The sequence below is a fragment of the Pecten maximus genome, chromosome 2 (genome assembly GCF_902652985.1).
Source record: "Pecten maximus chromosome 2, xPecMax1.1, whole genome shotgun sequence".
In the NCBI taxonomy this organism is placed as follows: Eukaryota; Metazoa; Mollusca; class Bivalvia; order Pectinida; family Pectinidae; genus Pecten; species Pecten maximus.
In genome coordinates this window covers 52,491,640-52,514,579 of record NC_047016.1, presented here as the reverse complement: position 1 = coordinate 52,514,579, position 22,940 = coordinate 52,491,640, and the positions used below count along the sequence as shown (strand labels likewise).

The 22,940-nt window shown below is 35.0% G+C and overlaps 2 protein-coding genes across 2 annotated transcripts; both read right to left on the bottom strand.

The window, feature by feature from the left end:
• Window positions 1-501: 501 nt before the first annotated feature.
• On the bottom strand, window positions 502-10,637 carry LOC117322457. The gene is made up of 10 exons (XM_033877382.1): window positions 10,505-10,637; window positions 8,487-8,678; window positions 8,226-8,323; window positions 7,562-7,697; window positions 6,793-6,915; window positions 6,234-6,452; window positions 5,629-5,748; window positions 4,579-4,758; window positions 2,860-2,944; window positions 502-2,065 (listed from the first exon to the last, which is right to left on the bottom strand). Exons 1-10 carry the CDS (start codon window positions 10,584-10,586, stop codon window positions 1,327-1,329), a joined length of 1,974 nt encoding a protein of 657 aa, XP_033733273.1. The 5' UTR covers window positions 10,587-10,637; the 3' UTR covers window positions 502-1,326.
• Window positions 10,638-14,482: 3,845 nt separating this feature from the next.
• On the bottom strand, window positions 14,483-22,329 carry LOC117322456. The gene is made up of 5 exons (XM_033877381.1): window positions 22,080-22,329; window positions 19,405-19,515; window positions 19,084-19,179; window positions 16,202-16,274; window positions 14,483-15,914 (listed from the first exon to the last, which is right to left on the bottom strand). Exons 1-5 carry the CDS (start codon window positions 22,285-22,287, stop codon window positions 15,584-15,586), a joined length of 819 nt encoding a protein of 272 aa, XP_033733272.1. The 5' UTR covers window positions 22,288-22,329; the 3' UTR covers window positions 14,483-15,583.
• Between the last annotated feature and the right edge of the window lie 611 nt (window positions 22,330-22,940).

Here is a 22,940-nt window from a genome sequence, read left to right as displayed (position 1 = left end):
GGAAACATTGACGACATCAGGGAAGATTGATGACATCAGGGAAGATTGAAGACATCAGGGAACATTAAATACATCAGAAAACATTGAAGACATCAGGGGACATTGAAGACATCAGGGGACATTGAAGACATCATGGAACATTGATGACATCGGGGGACATTGAATGTATCAGGGAACATTGAAGTTAATAAGAAAACATTAAGTAATCCAGAGCACATTGCCAATGCAAATTGACTTTGAAGATATCAGAGAACATTGATTTCTTTGGCACTCATTTTGTTACTTTTCGTTTGCTTCCCTTTTCATGTTTTTTCCTGATTGTTTTGCTTTTGCTTTGCTTTTTTAAAATGTTATTTCTTTGCTCTTTTCCCTGTTTCCATGGTAACTGTCCTGCCTGTTGCGAGGACATAAACCCGTCACGAACATAAATGAGTATTAAAATCATGTACGAAGAGAAAACAAGCCTCGAATCCACTTAAATAAATGACCAAAAAACACAAATAAGCATATATTATTTTATTAACACAAACCAATACAAAACAAAACAAAAGCTCTAAACAAATTTACTAACAAAACATTATTCAATTCCTCATGTGCCATCAACATGAAACATTAACATTTATTACTGAAGCGGGAATATTTGTATTTGTGTGTCTGTTTATTAACTTTAATCTATATCAAATATGTTTTGTTATCCTGCGTATTTTTATGGATGTTTATATTAAATTTGTTGACTCTAAAATTTCACAAATTATGATATACCGGTTTCACCACTCTATATCCTATTGATAACTATTGATAAAGATATGATGATTCAGTATTGAGTATCTGTTTTCTTGAAGTCGTCCATTTTATTGATAGAATTTATGGACAACATTAGATTAGATTTCTTTTCAATTTGTTCCTGAACAAACAGTGAATGCTAACTTCAATTCAAAATCAATTATATAGAAAGGAAAATGATCAAAATATTGCTCTACCTCGAAATCCTTACAAAAGTACAAAGAAAAATAAAACCAGGATTTCCGGAGGTTAGTATTTTCTACGTTATCCACTGCTTCCGCCATAAACTTCTATGTTCAACTCAGCTTAAGTAGACTTACAGGTTTTATTAGTTACTACTTAATCACGTCGGTAGAAACTAAATATTTTTTCATCCATTAAAAATGTAAAAAATCAACGAAAAATATATTTGCGACATTGGTCGTCTTGAACAAGTTAATCAGTTGTCTATACAATGCCAGTGCTGCATCTTGTCTCAATCATAAGCCGGCCGTTTACACAACTAATGACGAATTTGACTAATTTGTAATCTAGCCGTGTGAATCATGGCAGTGGTGGGTCTATATGTGTATCGACATAGGGATTATAAGTATCATTTCCGTTAACCCTTGAGCCTTTAATAGAAAGAGTATTGTACACATCTGAATTTAGTATATTGTGAGTGCTATCATAAGCATTTACATTTTCTTCCTTGTTTACATGTCCGGGTTTAGAAATGTCGTGGTAACATCCTTCATAGGACATCGCGTTGGCGTGGTCATATACATCATCAGCAGGCCGATTGTGACTGGTGTGGGGCGCATGTAGTTGGTTATAAATGTCATCTTCAACATTCTCTGAATCGTCAGTCTTACCCCGGTCGCCAATAACTGAATGTGCATAGTCATATGGACTTTTACTGGTATGGGGCTTTGTATGGGGCTTTGTTCCACAAGCTAATGATGACGAACTAAGTTTGGGAGAAGATTTGTCTTCCTTCGAATTATCAGCTAAACAATAAAGATTATCACTGATATTTTCGTCGCTAGATATTGATGGCTTGATGCGACCAGTGAAATTGCTACAAGTGGTGTTTTCGTTCTCGTTTATCGGTGAATCAGAGGTTGCGGCTTCTTTTTGTCCAATGGTAGTTTCCGTACTGTCCGTGGTATTCTCATATCTACCGTCTCCAAGCCTATTTGTCTCGTCCTCATTCCCTGTAATCATTATGTCGAGGTAGTCATAGTTATGGGTCTCTAAAGGTATGATGTCTGCAGCTAATTCAGACGTTTTCCGACGACTCCTGAAACAACAAAATGATGAATATTCATGTTATAACGATATCACCAAAGAAACGTCACACTATAGTGACGTAATGACGCCACACCTTCATGATCGGCCGAAATGGTCTCGGCTTCTAGATAGAAATTATTTGAATATCAGTTTTGTTTGGTTTATTTTGTTTAACGTCCTATTAACAGCCATGCCATTTAAGGACGTGCCAGGTTTTGGAGGTGGAGGAAAGCCGGAATACCCGGAGAAAAACCACCGGCCTACGGTCAGTACCTGGCAACTGTCCCACGTAGGCATCGAAATCGCAACCCAGAGGTGGAGGGCTAGTGATAATGTTTCGGGACACCTTAACCACTTGGCCACCGCGGCCCAGAGGTGGAGGGCTAGTGATAATGTTTCGGGACACCTTAACCACTTGGCCACCGCGGCCCAGAGGTGGAGGGCTAGTGATAAAGTGTCGGGACACCTTAACCACTTGGCCACCGCGGCCCAGAGGTGGAGGGCTAGTGATAATGTTTCGGGACACCTTAACCACTTGGCCACCGCGGCCCAGAGGTGGAGGGCTAGTGATAAAGTGTCGGGACACCTTAACCACTTGGCCACCGCGGCCCAGAGGTGGAGGGCTAGTGATAATGTTTCGGGACACCTTAACCACTCGGCCACCGCGGCCCCTTGAATATCAGCGATTGACCTGTATTAATTTTCCATATCCACATATCAATGACGCTCAGAACATATATACAGTGTAGACAAACACCAAGTAACAAGTCACTCGGTAACTCTAAATGGCAAATATAAACCTACCTCCATAAACAGACCATGGCGACGGTAACCAAGGCGATGATTACAACGAAAAACCCGGCACCTGCAGCAATATACGGCCATGAATCTGAAATTGAAAATTTTCTTGCGATAACGTCAAGGTAATTACAAGCAGTGAGTGTCTTCCACAGTTTGCTGCATTCAACTGGAACCACTTCTATACAAGCAGGAGTCAAATACAAACATATCGCCCCCCCCCCCCCCCATCCCAGTAAAAATCACCACTATCGTGCAACACGGACACATGGGTGATTGTCCTTCAATGCCCTGTAACCACGTTAAATAATACAATGCTAAAACATGTAGAGAATGGCATCAGATGGCCCTGTAGCGCATTGCTTAATTGTCGACATACTGAATGCAATTCCAAACATACATGAAAGTTAAAAAGAAGAAACCGTAAAATAAAAAAGTAATGACAGATCCATCGTTTCGAAAGTAGTCAACGAATCTCATTGGGTCATAGAAGTATTTTGCAATATGAACCTTTTGTATTATTACTTTTGCCAGTATTTTGCAGATATATCAATACAAAACCAAATGGTTGTCACATGGATAACTTCCCACTTGAAGTATCTCTATCGTTTGTAGCTTTGGAAAGTTGATTTGGTTAAGGCATGGTGACTGACACTGAAAGTATAGTATTGTGTATACAGACAGAATACAATGGGAGAGCGTTATCAGAACATATCCGTCCATCTACAGTTCCGTCCTTCTTTTTTCTATTGTTATTTTGTGTATGTTTAGAATAGATATGAATCTGAACTTTTATGATATAAGCTATAATATCAGAATGAACGTTTACACTAATGGCTGTAATACTAGTTTTAAAACTTTTTACACTATATACATTATATTGGCTATTGACTGGGGGGGGGGGGGGGGGGGGGGATTTTTTATCAGGGTTTTACAATCCAATCCCAGTGGAAAACAGTTTTTTTCAGAACATGTCAGCAATATTTTTTTTATCCCTTTAATATTTTAACTTTTATTTTCATTTTTTTTTTATTTTCCAAAGGCATTGTGATTATTTCATTCGTTTTGAAAATAAAGTGTTATTATTTGTAATTTCATCACCCGTTGCTATCTATATCAGTTTATAAAATTTGATAATATCAGCAAAATATCTTGATTGTCCACTAAATAAAGGGAGACAATTAATATTTTTGGTGTGATCAAATAGTTTAATGAACTAAAGCAATGTTAGCTGTTATATATGCAGATTGAAACAAAACATCAATTTAATACATCACAATAACTTTTATTGGGTTATTGTAAGAATTGATTTCACACAATAATTTTGAATAACATGTATCAATTTATAATTATGAAGAAATTCACAAATTACACATGTATTAGATATTAAAAAACAATCATGACCTAGTATTCGGGACAAAGCCCTCTAAAAGTTTATACATTTGGATTACTTTCAATCTTTATGATGTATCAAAGCAAACTTTTGTTTTGTCAAAACAGCCAACAATATTTTGTTTTTTAAATCCCAGGCCTCCCCTCCTAAAGTTGAAAAGTTTGTGCATAAATTTGGTGCGAGATCCCAAAATCCCATGTCAAACTCGGCAAAAAATAACTCCTTACCCACCTAAATAAATGAAAACAGCAACCAGAAAGGAAATAGTGCTGTCATAAGGAAAATGGAAATTAACTATTAGATATGTACAGTCAATGACATGCTGCCTGTACCTATTCCTGTTGATGGAGGTTCCTGGTTTCCATGGTCAGTTGTTATATCGGTGGTCGGAGTTCCGGTAATTTCCGAGGTAACTGTAGAAGACTGGGATCTGGTTGTATTTGGAGTATTTTTGGCATGTGATGTGCCAGCGTTGGACGTGATACCACCATTAGAAGCCGTCGTGGGTTCCACTAAAATTCATATATACTTTATTTAAACACTATGATATAAAATGGCAGCGTGTAAATCACACGATTCCGTTTAAAATTTAAACAATACCCAGTGAAATGTCAAAATATGTGAAAACATAGATTCCTAGCTGGTTTAATAATAGTGTTTGATATGGATAGCGACTGATTGGTATGGGTACAAGGTTGATATTAGCAGATTGCAGAATAAATCTTGGTGAAAGCTAGGTACAGTAGGTATAACACATGATAGTTGTTGGTACATATACATGGTAGGTATTGTGAAGTAGAAGAAATTAGTACATGATAGTTATTGGTACATATACATGGTAGGTATTGTGAAGTAGAAGAAATTAGTACATGATAATTATTGGTACATGTACAGGGTAGGTTTTGTTTTACAGTAAATAGTGTGACATTCCAGATGTAAAATATAATAATTGGTACATGCTAGATATTATTGTGACATGATAGGTAGATATTGTGATATGATAAAATTGTGACAAGATAGTAATTGGTACATGGTAGATATTGTGATATGATAAAATTGTGACAAGATAGTAATTGGTTTGTTAGGTATTGTGATATGATAAATATTGTGACAAGATAGTAATTGGTTTGTTAGGTATTGTAATTTGGTAAATATTGTGACAAGATAGTAATTGGTTTGGTAGGTATTGTGATTTGGTAAATATTATGACATTTCGGATGTAAAATATGTATATTTTGTATAAAAGCGTTATGCGTTATGAAAGCATTCAGAGACTCCTACCAATGAAACGATGTGTGACCAGCCATCTTGTGGTAATTGTCGGAGTAGCAATGGTAATGGAAAATTAATTAATTATGGCAGATCTTGCTTGAATTTCTTACCTCGCTTCCGACATAGAAAGGCAGCTTTCATCGAACAATCACGTGTTCTATCCGGTGTCACCCCAGCAGATCCTTTGATGATATAAAGGCATCTTTGGTTTCTTACCTTGCTTGGAAGTTCTATAGTTACAAACAAGAAACAAATAGGTTTAACCACCCCATCAGTAGACCAATCCTTGTTTAGTCGAGTTATGTCGTTAGGACGTCTTATTGGATCGTATCCTATGTAGTTACACATCTTTGGAATGAATATTTGTATTTTTATGGAACGCCGACAGGGTCGAAATTCCAACTGCTTATTTTCTTATTTTTATTTACTATTCCTCATTCTAATGCTTATACTTAAATCCAATTTCTAATTTCTTATTCTTACTTACTATTTCTAATTCTTAATGCTTATATTTCATCACAATTTATAGTTATTCTAACGTGGTGTTTGTTGTTAGCGATACTGCTTCATTGTATGTATCGACGTTGTATTCCCGTTAACAATAGTCCGTACTTGCTTACGATATAACGCTTCTTTCTTGTTGCAATCTGATATTTACTGCGTTTTTCTGATTCGAACTAGAAGTGAGTATTGTTTAAATAATATGTATATTTACCGTGTACTGACGTCACATAGGTAATGTACCTCCTGACCCCAACCCAGTATTGAGCTGGCTCTCTGGACTTAAATTGGTTCAGAACCAATTTTGTTGGGTCAGCTAAATAACTTCCGTTTTTAACACAGTATTCCAGGGCATCTTTGAAGGGCAGATATCGTATCCTTCCGTTGTTGTACTTGGGTATATAAAAAGGTCTGTCGTTGCTCACATTGCCATCTTCAAAAATAAGGTGCTTTTGTTGAGATGTGAATTATTCCTACTTATACTATACATAGTGAGGCTGAAATTATTCTTCAATAATAGAAGTATTTACATGTATTTCACAATTTCTTAAATATGAAATAACTACATCAACAGGAATATATACTATTGCCATATGCAAAGATTTAAATGGTTCATCACACGAAATGTTTTTTTAACACATTCGGTATTAAATATAATACAGAGATGCAAAATGGATTGGTCACCATGGATGATGAGGTATAATGATGTAATCTATATTTTAAACTAATATAACGATTATAATGTATTGTTTTAAAACTGTCAGTTTACTTACGCACTGCACACAAAAACGCGTTTTGTACCCGGCAGTCATGCGGTAGTAAATCAATGGATGTCAATTTCTCCATCAGTCCACAATAACGGTCATGCCTACTGCTATCTTCCTTAATATCGGTATCTGCAAAAATGGCACAAAAAAGAAAATGTTTAAAGTTTCTTCATAATGTACACGGTTTTCATTTTATATCATTTAATTGTGCAGAAATCAAAGTACTATTAAATATATTAAAGACTGAAACAAAGTTATTTTACAACAGATACAGCCTGTCTAGTCCATAGCCTGGTTCTAACAATGGTACAAATATACTAACATTTTCATGACGATACAATAACTTTTAAGGAACGTGTACTCTGTAACATTGGTACCCCCTCCCCCCCCCCCCCGCCAAATAAAAAACCAACAACAGCAAAACAACAAAACATTAAAGCTTAATTTGTAAAAGAACACAAGACTTATGGTAAAAAAAAACATAAGTCAAATATTCATTACATTTATATTATCAAAATAAAAAAAAACAATATACAAAATATTGAATCGCGTGGTGATTCCTGAAAATATGTGAGGAAATAAGACCAGGTGATCCGACAGAGTAAGCGTCTTCTTCATCGACGACACCCGCAAATCTAGGTAGAATCCGGGTTACGTCACAATATCAAATAATAGTTAGAGTGGTGCTAACGGACTACATTCGTAAAACCTTCATATTGGTAAAACCAGAAAATTAGACAATATAGTAATATTGACAGTATATAAGGCGTTTTACATGTTGCATAGTGCTGGAAAACATTTTGTCCTCCGCAATATTCCTCTTTGTTTCCAGGACAACTAGTGTTGCATTGTTCAAGCGGTTTCCGAGTGTTTGTATCCGGGTTTTTTTCCACACATAGGCAATTGTATATCTGTAAGAAACAAAATATTGCTAATTTAGAGTGGCATTCTTCTCCAGTCATCACAAAGTACAAATCGAACTCCTTACCAACATCAGCCCTAAATTGAAGTCAAAGTTAATATATGATATGTTAGTAATATGACGACTTGTACACGCTGCCAGTGTAATGTCATCGAGTTGAATGGTGTGTTTAGTGCCTTCGACAGAATGGTTGCTTAGTGAGGTAGCAATATAAAGTCGAAATCGGTTCCACGCCATCAGATGGAGGCATACAATGAACATATTGTCGTCTCCTAAAACATATACAAACTCACAACACGCATACATCTCGTGTATGTTTCCGTCTGGAGACAGAACCGAAAGATTTCCTCACAGAAACGAACGCTCAACTAAAGGCCACCAGTTAGGCATTGTCAAAGGGGACATTAGGAAGAAGGAAGTTAACAAAGGAGAGAAAATAAAGGAATAATAATAATTTAAAAAAATGGAAAATTATATGATAATTAAAACGATAATTTTTAATGCACACTTTACTTACATTCACCATAATGTCAGAATCGCCACACAAATGTTTACATGTTGTAAGGCTATTTTGTTCCATCCTTGTGAAGTTTGGATTATTGGAACTGTAGCACCCTGCAACAACAAACAAAAATAAACAACTAAAAGACAATAATAATAATTATAATAATAAAAAATATTATAATGATAACCTTGTCTCTTGCTTCAGTACCGTGATTACATTATTACTAATTGTACAACATCTACTGTGTAAGTGATGTACCATTAACAAACATACCGGTGGGGTACATCCAAGGCGTGGTGTAAGTGTATTGGCCGACCCAGACTTCATCATATTTTTTGGGGTTCAAGGCTGCGCGTACATCTTTCTCTTCATCTTTATCAGGCACGGCGAGTGAAGCGTCATTCCTCTTACACATGCCAAATGCCTCATTCCAGGTAGCGTAAACATTGTATAACCACAGAGAATCTGTTAAAATTATGAAGAGTAATACACTATTATTATATGGATTAATACACTACAGTAGATTAAGTATTACAATGAATAATAATTATACTAAGAGTTGCTTTCACAAGTCATACGGAGAACTGGTTTTGTTATCACAAAAGAGAAGACAGATATTAGTAATATTAGTAATAATATCATGTATATCCAAATGATTTTTTAGTATTTGGAAAATCAAGACATTACATTTAGTCGACCAGCTTCAAATATACGCTAAAACAATAGAAAGCCATTGTGATTTCTACAACACTTCAATTGGTATTGTCTTGTACTCTTTATCAGCGTAATGTTAAAATTCATATTTTCCAGCTTGTTATAGATGTATATGTATTGTCATATTTTGATTAGTGTTTACTTGCGTCACGACTACAATATTGCTGTAAAGGGATACTGGTATGTGACCCAGTTCCTCGTTGAGTTGTTGTTCGAACTATTGGGAAGAGGAAATAATAAACGAAAACATAAACGTTATATTGTCGTCGCAACACAATTTTAATGGATATTGAGGGAAAGAAATTACCTCAGCATGATCACAGATCCTGATGAATGGGGGATTTCAGTGGCTATGTTTAGACAGTTAAAGCCACTCTGGGGACCTGATGGTATGGATTGGTTTGCTTTGCAATACAGTATAATGCAATACACAGGATATTATTTCTGGGTTTTGGAATCCATGATCCTCAGTAATGGATGCGTCCACAGTATATGGGAAAGTAAAAATGGTTGCTTTGTGCCCATTTTTATCTTAATACAAGAGTTATTTTGTACATGAAGACCTGTATGGCACATGGAACTTTGATATTTCCTGTATGTAAAACACGGCGTTTCTGGCTCTTCTTGTGCCCTCCTGGTTCAGAGTGTATTTCTAAAGGATGCTGAATTATATGTGTACCAGGTAAAGGTAATAGTGGTATTATATTTTCAGTGGTGAACTACATGTACTACCTTTTAACGTGCAGGCTTTGTTTCAAAAACTTGATATGCTAAGCACTTCGGAGATTACTCTGTGCTGATAGATGTCTTGTTGCCAAAAGATTAGAATTGTGATGATTAATGATTGTTTCTGATATATACTGGATATATATCCACACAATGCGTCCCCTTGTGTTAACTGGAAAACACGGATAGGCTGATGTAATCACCTGTGTCAAGTGTATTGTTATGGTTTACCTGTGTCAAGTGTATTGTTATAGTTTACCTGTATCAAGTGTATTGTTATGGTTTACCTGTGTCAAATGTATTGTTATGGTTTACCTGTATCAAGTGTATTGTTATAGATTACCTGTATCAAGTGTATTGTTATAGATTACCTGTGTCAAGTGTATTGTTATGGTTATCTGGATAAGGTGATGTATTTACCTGTGTCAAGTATATCATTATGGTTATTATGGATGAGGTGATGTATTCACATGTGTCAAGTGTATTGTTATGGTTTACCTGGATAAAGTGATGCATTCACCTATACAGTCTGGTAAATATCTAAATCATATAGTCGCGGGAGGTGCTGATTAATATTATATATGTAGTGTATGTATTACCCTGGCAAGGTTATTATTTATATTGTATGTATAACATTCATAATGTTCAACAAGACAATTGATTCTCAGGTAAAATAATTTCCCACTGCCTTTGCAGCTGAGGTGAGATCAAACCACCAATCTGCACCCATCTTTGTACCAAATGACCTTTTGATTTATTTTAATTTGATACTTAACAATCACACACTAAAACAGACATATTCAGCAACTACTCATCGAAGTCTAGATTACAACAAAAGAAGCAAACTTTACCGTTAATTTTGTCTCCATTCTCAATAGTTAATCCAACCTTATATAATGTCACTAAAACAAGAATAATCCAGTGATGGTCCATTTTCCCAGTCCTTCACGGGACGACTATTACCCGCGCGAGTGTACACCACAAACTAACGTTGATATAACATGTAGTCTGCTTCATGTCTCTGTTTGACTCACCGGATTCTGAGGGTGTTGCTCGATAGTATGAAAAGTGTTAGTGACACAAATGTCGTGTAACACCGGTAGATCCTACTCATGAAATCGTTAGACATGAATGAGTAATCTGTGAACAGTTATTAACTTCCTTTACATTACTGAATATTTTATAAGATACATATATATGTAATTTTATTTTTTTTCGTGTTACCGAGGTCTTAAAATTTCCCCCATTTCCCAAAGAATTTTCTATTTTTAGATTGTAACATTCAATATTTGGCAATTCACAGGTCCTTTACCATAATAAACGTACCATGTATAGTGGTAAGCTACAAGCAACTTGTCAGAAAACATATACAATACGTAATATTTACTTAATTCAACCTTTCAATTTGTTTAGCACAAGTTCCGTATTTGTTTTCTAACATTAACGTCCTGAACAGCAATCGACAATCGTGAAAGACCAACACGTGTAACAAAAGAAAACAAGAAGATGTGTTTTAATTGGTTGATAGCCAAATTAATTGACATTTGATTGTCAAGTTTGTACAAAAGACATTTACACGGAGAAAGTATGAAGCAAATAACAAAATACTCTTAATATAAATCAGTAAAATATAATGAATCAGTTTAATCACCCAAACCATAGCAATAGTAGTAAAAAGTAGTAAGCACGTACGAGTTATCTCTCTTAGGCATTTCATTTACATCATATAAATCAAATGGAAAACTAGCAGAAATTTTCGTTTGAATAATCCTACAGGAGGGAAATTTTCTGAAACTCCAAATACATTATTGTTTAAAACTGCATTTCGTGCATTTAACAGTGACAAAAAACGCAAACTAACTTTGACAAAATTAATTAGAAAGCAGAAGTTTGTAAATAAGGAGGGATCTTATTTTATGTGAACAATGAAAAAATAACTTTAATGCTTCACATACACAAACAAATCGCCTTATTTAGCCATGTTTAAAGACAATATCTATATCAATAGATCAATAGAAAAAAGCAAGTGTATCGATGTTTGCAAACTGTAAACATTTGCATTAATAATTAATGGTCTATATAATAATTAATTCAAACATAAATATATCGCATTGCCATGCATCAAAACATTTTCTCAAAAGTATACCTCCTTTATCAAACATATCACGTTGTTTTGGACGGAAGTAAGTTTCCCCAACATACAATTATATCATAGCTATGGTCATCTATATCTCTTATTTCATATCCACTCTTCGTGTTTGACCACTTCCGGATGCATCTTTATAAATGGTTCCTACAACTTGAAGTTGTATCTCAGACGTGTTACGGATGAACATCTCCGAATGACGTGTACGTGTTTGGCGACTGGATCTCTCCCAGTGACGTGTAGTCATGTTGTGGACCAATCTAATTAAAATCCAGATGGCCATTCTCACTACGTTACATGAACATCTAACAGCATCCCATAAGGGGTCACATTCTGATGACCTTCGAGATGTGCCCGGTTTTTTTTTTACTTTTAGGGCGAATTGTCGATGTCAACGAAGCAAATCATTTGGTCACAGCATGTACATATAGCTATATGCTTTGTGGGACGAAATGACTTAAAACAAATTGACATATTATGCAGTCTATACACTCTAGTCATGCTAATTCAGACATATAAAATTCACTTCCAAGATTCTGGAAGTAGTCTTTTGATTGGCTAATCCAAAAGGTCATCAGAACGTGACCCCTTATGAGATTTTGTTAGATGTTCATGCAACGTAGTGAGAATAGCCATCTACATTTGTATTAGATTGGTTATGGACGACAATGGGAAGAAGGTTTTCCTCTTGACTAATTGTACCTGCCTGTTTTCGGCATAATGTCCTCGCTCAATACGTCAGTAGTACACTACAGTATATGCATGTCCCTTACCTAAATCAGGAATGATATTAAACTTTTTGACAAGTTATTGGATAATAGTAAACATATATGAATGATCTTTGCGAAACCAAAAGAGAATGTACGGTATTCTTTGACAACCCTTTGTGTTTTCCACCTGTCTGGAATCTTTCTTAGACAACATAAACACCGGGTGTAAGATAATTTTACAAACGTATATTGATATCCCTGTACTATTATATGTAAACGGTAGATTCCCCGTGACATTTATATCTCAAGTTATTCTCTAAGTGTAAGACTATAAGGGTATAACATACGTTTGAATTACCACCCCTTCATTGATAGAATGGGTGGCGCGGGCCTGAAATGACCCAAATCATTACAGTCATGTGGCGTATTTTGTGCTCCACCTTTTTGGCTATATAAGATCAAGATATTGTTTATGTTGTATATAATATGAAGATACTGTTTATGTTGTAAATATGTTTAGGCAGCATGGCCGACATTGTTGTTACCATGCCTGCCATGTTATTCGTCATTTAATAAAATGACATTTACTGGAAACAGTTCTTCTCTGTTGTTCTTGATATATACTTGTGACTCATTATAGGTAGCAAAAAACATAGCTAAGTCGTGACTTTGTTATCGTGATGAAGATTTCGACATAAATACAATTTATGCAAATAAATAAATTTATGTTGTACATCGTAATATTATGTATGTGTGTAATTTAAGTAGCCAAATTAATGGAGTGATTACTTATATAACACGGCTGAAGTAAATCGAGTTCTCCCACAAAAAAATAAACCCGTAATCGATGACGGTAATACGATCATGACACGATGGAGGGGAACCAAGTACACCCACACATGATCCGACATCCAATCAGACAGTCGGATTCATGCCACGTGATCATTTCTGATATTTACTTTCAAAAGACTGGTGCTCGGAATTTCGTTGTCCCACCATCCCACCCTTCTTTTTAAAAGCTGTACTTCATCTCAGGCGTAGTTTGTCCTCCACTTTTTTGGCTATATAATAGGCGTATTTTATGCTTAGGTTGTAAATAATATCAAAATACTGTATGTTGTTGGCGTATTTTGTGCTCCACCTTTTTGGCTATATAAGATCAAGATATTGTTTATGTTGTATATAATATGAAGATACTGTTTATGTTGTAAATATGTTTAGGCAGCATGGCCGACATTGTTGTTACCATGCCTGCCATGTTATTCGTCATTTAATAAAATGACATTTACTGGAAACAGTTCTTCTCTGTTGTTCTTGATATATACTTGTGACTCATTATAGGTAGCAAAAAACATAGCTAAGTCGTGACTTTGTTATCGTGATGAAGATTTCGACATAAATAGCATATATATAACCGGAATACCGGCTAATATCGCTTATAATGCAGTTACCTATTCTATGTATTTGCCTGTTGCTAATATTGATTCACAGTAACATTCAAACTCGTCGTATAGTTTCCTCGCGGAGCGGAAACAAGTTTAGATATGAATATACGTTTCTGTTATCTTGTGTTCATATCTTGCGTGTATTTTTTTGTGTTTCAGATCTCACAGATTGCGGTTGGTATATACTGCAGGTGAATTGTTATGTCCTCGACATTTATGATAATGTTTCTAATGCTGATAGCATTTTACCAGATATCCGCCTGATGTTAACATTGGTGACAGTTAACCAGATATCTGTAGTTTAACCTCGAGTTCACATATTAGTCTTTTTTTTTTTTACATTTGATCAAATATCTATTTTATGTATCATAATCATGTGCTTTGCAATGAGTGTGTTATGTACTTGTAAATTCAGGGGGGTATGTGGAAGATTATTAATGCACTGTATAATAAAACATAGTTTCAGCCAGCTGATTGATAATACAGTCAGTAAAAAATACCCTTTCGGCAACATTAAGTAACACACAATCACACTTCAAACACTTTTATATAACAAAATCCATAAACATATACTTATATATATTATAAACAATTTTCTTATCATCAATGTTAGATGACAATTGCGTCCGACATACATGTGAATATATAGCCTTAGCTGGTTCAAGCATCCGTCCCTAATTAAAATGAAATTTTGATTTCTGGAGGTTTTTAGAGTATATGAATTTCAGATTAAAAACTATATAAATTGTATTTTTTGCAATGTTTATGTTTAATTTGACAAATGATTCTACGATAAAAAAGAAAAAATCATGCAAGACATTCAAATCGATTTTTTTAGTAATAACGTTTTGTTCTCGCAGAATGATATGTGCAAATATGCATTCAAAATTTTGCATTGAAAACAAAAGAAATAATATATAATAAATAAATGTATATTGCTATCATAAACTAAATTCAATACGGCATCCTGTGTAAAACTAGAGATGCCAGATTGTTTTATCAAAGCTTGATTTCTAGTCAGTAAATAACGTAATACAAAAACTGTATATGGTTACTAACTAATTATAGGATACACTTGTAAGTACAATTTCGATATTACTCTACGTGCATAAACAGCATCATGAAACTAATTTCATAAAAAAAAGTTTCAGGCGAAGAGTCTCACAGCTTCTTAGATTTAGGCTTTACTACATTCCTCTATTCAAGGGTTCAATCGATTTTTTCTCTGGCACTTAATAGTGATCAAGTTAAACTGTGGTACTGTATCATTTGGATTTCACAAAACATATTGTTTACAGCAGACTTAGCAGAAGCAGAGTTAGATTTGTTAAAACTCGAAAAATGATCAACATAATTTAATCAGGTAACGAGTTAGCTGTAAAACTAGTATTATGTTGTGAAAATTTCACTGACAGACGGCTGTATGAGGATTTCGAACAAATGTGCAAGCTAGTGCCAATTTCATTCTATACTTAATGTCGATATATATATATGTATAATGAACAATATTTCTACTTGTGCACACTTGATAGGGCGAAACGAATCCATGAAAATACAAAACAAATAACATCAGAAATGAATAAACAATAAGTAATAGGTATGGTCATGTTCAATTTCAAGCTTTTGATCTCAGGTCAGGGAGGTGTACGTGTTATTAGCAGACCTAGAGCCGGTGTCTAAACTCTCATAATGCCCTAACGGTGAAGAGCCCTGAACAGTGTCTTCCCCTGAATTAAGTTGTCTGTATGGATTCTCACTGGTATCCGGTCCCTGAAACCACTCGTAACTACTCATTTCATCGTAGTTACTTATATCGACTAACTCGACGTAGTCATTAACGACGACGTTAGGAATCTCGTATCCATCCTCGTCCTCATTCGAGCGATCCGGGACTATCTGTTGTTGTGTGTCGGTATTTGTTCGGTTGTTGTCTTCAATATTGTCCGCAGAAATGATTTTCCTAAAAAAAAAAAAAAAAAAATATTTACAGGATTGAGGATAATTACTTCGAAATACGTTGATCGTTTTTCATCAATTGTCGCCAGAATAATTCTCAGTAATGAGGGCAATTACTGACCATTTCTCATTGATTACGGTAGGATAATTATCTTCATATGTGCAGAGTGAGGACATGTACGTCGGACAAGATATCTGAATTTCCCTCGCGAGGAATACTTTATATAGCAAGTCGATATGTATTCATTTGCACATTGGAACATTACTGAATTAATTCGAAAAAATGATTACCTTAATTTTCCAATGTAAACGGTCATCGCAGCGACGACTATTACTGTTGTCAGCAGTACCGTCGTTACTACACCTGTAAAATAAAACCACAAACTGCCAGAAAATTGCCAGTGATTTTTTTTCTATATGAAATAGAGGGATGGAGCAATTCAAAGTCAGTATTCTTCATCATTGTCGCATTCAACTTCTCAATTTATCATTGTATATCAAAGAGTTCTGCCTTATCAAAATTATATTAATTGATATGGGGAAACCGTGGGAAAACGTGGGAAAACGTTTAAAAATATATGTGGTAACTGTTTACATAAAACAGAAAGATAAGGGAAACTAACTATAAGTCAAGACATTAGTCAAATTTTAATAAATGCTAATATTAATCGACGTACATTTATACGTTTAATCTATGCACAAAAATAAGTAATCTGATTTTGTGACATTCACTATCAATGCAGTTTATATTCTAAAAACAAATGAAAATAGTTACCTCCTTATCATTATATATATTTACAAGTGTATATATAAAAAAATATAAATAAAAATTAAATATAAATAAATAAATAAACCTTACTGCCTACCACATAATAATCTGGCACAGAGCCATTGATTGAAATGTAGATATATTTGTCATTTCAAAATAAAACATATTAGGTGGTAGAGATACCTTATACTTTGAACTCTTGACATTGATGACAAAATAACGAAATAATTGTCGTTATGTTATAATTATGTGATCGGAGCAGTAGCTCAAAGTATATATAAGGGTATGTATTATCTGTTTTGAATGTAGTTCTATGTATTAATATACTGATGTCTCTGACATATCTGTCTTGTCAATGAATAATCTGTCATCATTGCTAAAACAAATTGTTCATTACTGGTACAGAAACGAAATTACATCCTGTTCTTCAAATCAATCACGGGGGTGAGATGTTAATATTAAAGAACTTTCCCAATCTGAATCGGGGAACATATTAGGTGGTAGAGATATATCTATGTTATATACCCTGCTGGCAATGTTGTCATGATTGATCCCAATACCACCCATCTACACATGAACAGTAATGGTTCCCACCATAATGTACACAAGACATACCTTTACCACACATAATGTCTTCATTGCACCCTTGACCGTAAATGCCACAAGCTTACGTATGATAAGTAAATCAAATCTTGTGTCATTGAATAGCGTTACATTTAGTTAAACCAAACTGATTTTTATAATTCTTTTAGTGAATTCAGTGCGATAATTGATAGAAAGCAAGTTAATGCGTCTTTATTCGCAATATAGTACAAACATATCATTTACAATATATTCTGATATATATGTACATATGAAACATGTCTGTATAAGTGTATTGTTGATTTATATGCTATCTTTACCAATTCTCCAGAGGAAAACTTGATTGGAATGGGTACGGAATAAGACATACTACTATGCTACACATTCTCGCTGTAAAACCCAATCAAATTCCCCAAATATATTTACCTCGTCAGTCAAAATGAAAATAGAAACAGTACCGTTTGGTTGCATCATGTCTTTCCCATGAATGTATGAATATTTCGAGAATTGAAAGTAAATTATAGACTTCAAGTTCTTTGTTTCAATGAGCTATAATCAATTTTTCTTTGTTTTCATGGTAAATACTCAAATGTGATTGGTCGAAAAATTCTTTTTCATTTTTCTATGAAAGAAAAATAAATAAATGGCGCGAAAAATGTTACGTCACAATACAATTGACGTTGCGTATTGATTTGAGAAAAAGAATCCCATATAAAACCAGTAAAATTGTACATAAAACATGTCTTAAATTAAACAATTATTTTCAAAAATTAATTATAAGCGTTGATGTCAATGAAACAAATTTTGTTTGCAAACTTCTATAAGAATCCGCTACGCGGATTCATACAGTTTGCAAACAAAATTTGTTTCATACCCCGATGAAAGTAAAAAAAAAAAAAAAAAATGAATAAATCATTCAGATCTCGTCTTGTAGGAATCGAGATTTCAAACATGGCAGTTTCTTCTTTGGGCGCGAGACTATTCTCGAGGGACACGATTTCAAAGTTTATTGGGTAAAGGATTGAGTGGAAATATAGATGATGAACGTGTTATGGTTCGCTCTTGGGCCCTTCGGGTGCAAAAAGCTGCGGTCTTATATAGCAAAAATGTTTAGCAATAATATATAGTAAAATACTTAGCTGTGTAATCCCTATGTTTTTAGTATTCTTTTCTTTTACATATTTTAGAACAGTATTTTATAATCATTTTACCGTTTCATAAAGAAAACATATTAAGTTATCAACTACAACTAAAAATTGAAGAGAAAAAAAAAGAAAAATATTAACAAAATTATTGATTTTCCCTCCAACACTGAACAGATATACATGTATTCTAAAATCATCTCAGAATTGAGACGAGCTACACCTGTACTTAGCAAGCTCTCAACTATTTTATGAAATCATGTCACAATACAATGACGTCACGCCAACGATTCAATTACGTCACGTCATCATGTTTATCAAGTAGAAGGTGCGACCAGTAACCTGTCCGCTAGACGTGATGTCTTTGGTCTGAGATGCCATATTAGTTTTAACAGGGATTCTGTTGTCAAATGTAAAAAAAAAATAAAAAAATACCGGAAATGCAATGATAATCATTGACATAATATTCCTTTATAGCCTATTTTAGCAATCTGTTATGATTTTTTTATTTGATGTTGTACATATATCCTACAAAAATGTTTGCTTGATGGATTTGGCCTTTCATATAGGAATGGCACTCGGTGCACGACAGAGTGTGTACCGAAAGTCCAACTAGTGTGTGATTAAAATAAAGATAATGTAATATGCTATATTGAAAGGAGACAGCAAAGATAACATACCAATCGAGATATCAGTGACTTGGATGCTAGACGTGCTATTTTCCTCAGAACTACTATCGTCTTTGGTCGGAGTGAGATCCATATGGGAGATTGCGTCTTCCGTTAAAGGAGATATCAAGAAATATCAGGAAATACATTATTAAACTAAAATATATTCCTTCAAACCTTATTTTACCGATATACCATGATACTGTATACACGTCATGCATTCAAGATATTTGTTTAATAAAATTAAATGGAATTTAACTATTCTTCCTCAATGATGCCTGTAAGATTGTTACATATGAGCACAAACGGAAACAAACGATTAAAAACACTTACCTTTTTTCCTACAGGAAGCAAATGCCATGTCGTCACAATTCTTGTGTCTAGAACGACTTCCATCATGTTTGATGTAGAAACACCGCGCGTAAGTATTGAACGAGGAACTTCCTAAAAGTGTGAGAGACCATAAACACTAGCAGTTATTTAGAATGGTTAAAATGTTTGAGCAGGATCATCTGCACAAGGTCTAAACTGGTCACAGTAAAGACATGTGTTACATTTGTATTTGGTAATATATTTGGATTCTAGCTGCTGCTGTAGCGGAAAAGATTTTGAAAATATGCATTTTGCTGCATTAGATTAGAAATAGATGGAAAAAAAAACACAGCAGAAAAAAGTGTCAAAAGGCATAGTTGACGATCGGTCGTATCTCAATCTAATTATAATCAGACATGTAATTTCAGCTTCTCTAAGATACACTGCAATACAAGATCTAGCAACTTCCCATAGGAGGTCATCTCAGCATGACCTTTCAGCTCAACCAATCAGTGCGCAGCCTATGTAATTGTCAGTGTTATTTCGTTCTTCGGAAATAAAAATACTGACGTCACGTTCCTGAGGTATTCCGATGGTCGATAGTAACGTTAAACAATATGGCTTCGCCCTACCGGCTCACCAAGAAAACCTCGATGAATTTATAGTTTAACAAACATGTACTGTCCGTGTGATTTTTCCTTCACCGCACGAGCGATAGACAGTGAAACAGTATTGTGAAGAAAAAAAATGTTTAAAAAGGGAAACGATTTTCCATTTCCAGTTAGCAGCACAATCCGTCCTTGTCAACGAGATATTATTTAATCGTTTTCTATTCTTCTTTCAATGTAACGTCCAGAGGATTAGCAACTTTTCTATTACATGTGCCGTTCAGAGAGTCTACCAATTATGCTTGTGGAATTGTATGTATTTCTAATCAAGCGCTAGATCGAGCTTAGATACTCGGGAGACGCAACCGAAGCTACTACTAGACTCGTTGTCATTGGTTGAATAATGACGTCATTGACCATTTTCATTTGCTAATATTTGAAGCTCAAAGGTAATGCTGAGATGACCTCCAACGAGATATTTTTAGATCGTGTATTGTAGTTTGTCGTAGAGTATGGAGGAGGAATGGAAATTACAAGTCTAATTTAATTAGAATGGGTTAATTGAGTTGTCGTACCTAGGTTGGGTCCCACACGTCTAAAGAGAAACCGGAAGCGGAAAAGAAGACAAAAGTGTCAAATGCTTTACCGATACAACACTACCTTCGAAGAATGGTTAAGGAGAATTAAAATCATTTTAGAGGACTACAGTGTAGTTAACAATGTCGAACCTTATAATGAAGTCTAAAAGTTTAGACGAGGAATTTATAGAATTTCGATTAAATTCAGTTAGAAATAATTCAGGTGGCTGGAATCGTGGTCAAATGACCAGTTTGGGTCCTTCTACCTTTCTAAGTGTGCTTTTTGCAGTAATTGTAAATTTTACAATAATACGAGACAAGCTATATAAACTAACATTTAGGTCATATGGTCTAAGATATTTAGATGTGCAATTGATGCCCAATTTTCAGGATAAAGACTCTCAGTGGATAAATGATTAAAAACATACTTTACAGTAATTTATTCTCTCTGACATTAGTGTAACTGACGATATATTGACTATACATTGTATATTCTTTCAGTCAAATGGAAGTCGAAAATAATGACTGATATTCGATGTTATTCTAGAAGCCAGAGCTTTGACCTGAAGTTGCTTGCTTCATATGTATAGACTCAGATGTGACTGCTTTAACCTAAAACGTGCTTTATACAAATATGATCATTCACCATTTTCACTTGCCGTTTGGTTGTTCAGAAACAAATAATTATCTGCTGAAATCTTCAACTGGCAAATAAATACGATACGGTGTTTTCTCATTTCCGAACATTGGTTTAATTGGTTAATTTTGTTTAACGTCCTATTAAAAGCCAGGGTCATTTAAGGACGTGCCAAGATTTAGTGGTGGAGGAAAGCCGGAGTACCCGGAGAAAAAACTACCGGCCTACGGTCAGTATCTGGCAACTGCCCCACGTAGGTTTCAAACTCGCAACCCAGAAGTGGAGGGCTAGTGATAAAGTGTCGGGAAACTTTAACCATTCGGGCACCGCAGCCCCTCATTTCCGAACAAATGTATCAGGGAGGTACATGTATCTATGTACGTACCTGTCTGAACACTCGAGAAAACTAAAGTTAGTCAGTTAAGAGAAAGCCTCTACATATTTTTTTCGGCGTATACGTAGTAAGCTTCAAATATATTTATACGAAAAATCGGAAAAGGCATATGACAGAAAGGGTTTTTTGTCAACAATGAAAAGGTCAACTGTTGTTTCGCCATCAACATGTATCACCTACTTCTATGCGTTTAATCACTATTGTTTGCACGGGCGGAAGCGTGCGATGAGTTTTATTTGGGAAGAAACCAGAGGATGCGGAAAAATCCCCATGTGGGCACATTTTTAATCGGGAAATCGAACCCCGGCCGCCTAGGGTTGTTTGGTTCATTTCGCCTTTTTCTAGTGCTGTGTCGATCTGTATAATTTTACTAGAAATCCTGCATCATAATTGCAATGCTATTTTTAAAATAATGATATTGATACAGTTTAATTGTAGCTGAGTTTAGGATAACGGATGTTCGTAATTTTATACCGTACCTGTTATTTGCTTTGTTGGGGTGTTCGCTCTATTAAGTGCCACCCAGAAAGTTGGTTTTGAGTTGGTAATGTTCAGTTCTTTGGCAATTCTCTCAAGCGATTTCTGGTTTTCTCTTACATCAGCAAGCACGCCGCCTTTTATCCGACAGAAGGTATTTGAATCGTCCCAGGACCTCTTCTCCAATGCATATGCAGCATTGACAAACATCTCTAGTGTTTCGTCGTTCCCTTTGCATATAACACACAGACAATTTTACAGCAGTAGTATTGACATTGGTAAGTTTGTTTGAAATGGTAAGAGTGATCTATTTTGCTTCAGGTCGTTATATCGCATCCTCCCTGCAGATTTTGAGATAGTTTCTCAGATTTTCGTTGATTTGTTTAGTCGATGTTGAAGAACACAGGGGCTTCATATAAGCATTTGAACAAGACTGAAATATTCAACCCCAAGGTTCGATTTCATTCTGGGTAATAGTCCAGAACGTATCAAGAGCCTGTAGCCTAATGCATCTCGCTAAATCATCTAAAAGGCGATTGATTACATACTTGGAGAAGGTTTCCTGATATCCTTTATCTACTGGATGATGAAAAGGACATTAGAAATTAGAAACCTTAGGAAATGGCCAGCTCTGTGATAAATATGGGCCCATTTTGAAGTGGGGGATTTGTATAATTGGTATCAATATTACATGTAGTGTCTTTATATTTAACTCCGTCTACCTTTTTCTGAGTTCTGTTTCTCCTTCTTGCCCTAGACAAATACTAGAACTCTTCAGTTTCCGAGCTCCATTTACAGAATACAGAGAAACCATATCTGATCCCTCCGTTAACCCATTCAGCTTTTCTCAATTTCTTGTCAAA

Bases quoted from the DNA above. Each gene is read 5' to 3' on its own strand.
- LOC117322457 (XM_033877382.1), bottom strand. From the start codon at position 10,586: ATGGACCATCACTGGATTATTCTTGTTTTAGTGACATTATATAAGGTT. The intron at 8,679-10,504 runs GTAAAGTTTGCT...TAATTTTAACAG, and splicing joins GAATGGAGACAAAATTAACG to ATTCTCTGTGGTTATACAAT. The intron at 6,453-6,792 runs GTAAGTAAACTG...TTATTTTTGAAG, and splicing joins CGCGTTTTTGTGTGCAGTGC to ATGGCAATGTGAGCAACGAC.
- LOC117322456 (XM_033877381.1), bottom strand. From the start codon at position 22,287: ATGTTTGTCAATGCTGCATATGCATTGGAGAAGAGGTCCTGGGACGAT. The intron at 19,516-22,079 runs GTACGGTATAAA...TCACACTTTTAG, and splicing joins CCCAACAAAGCAAATAACAG to GAAGTTCCTCGTTCAATACT. The intron at 16,275-19,083 runs GTATGTTATCTT...TTTATTTTACAG, and splicing joins AGTCACTGATATCTCGATTG to GTGTAGTAACGACGGTACTG.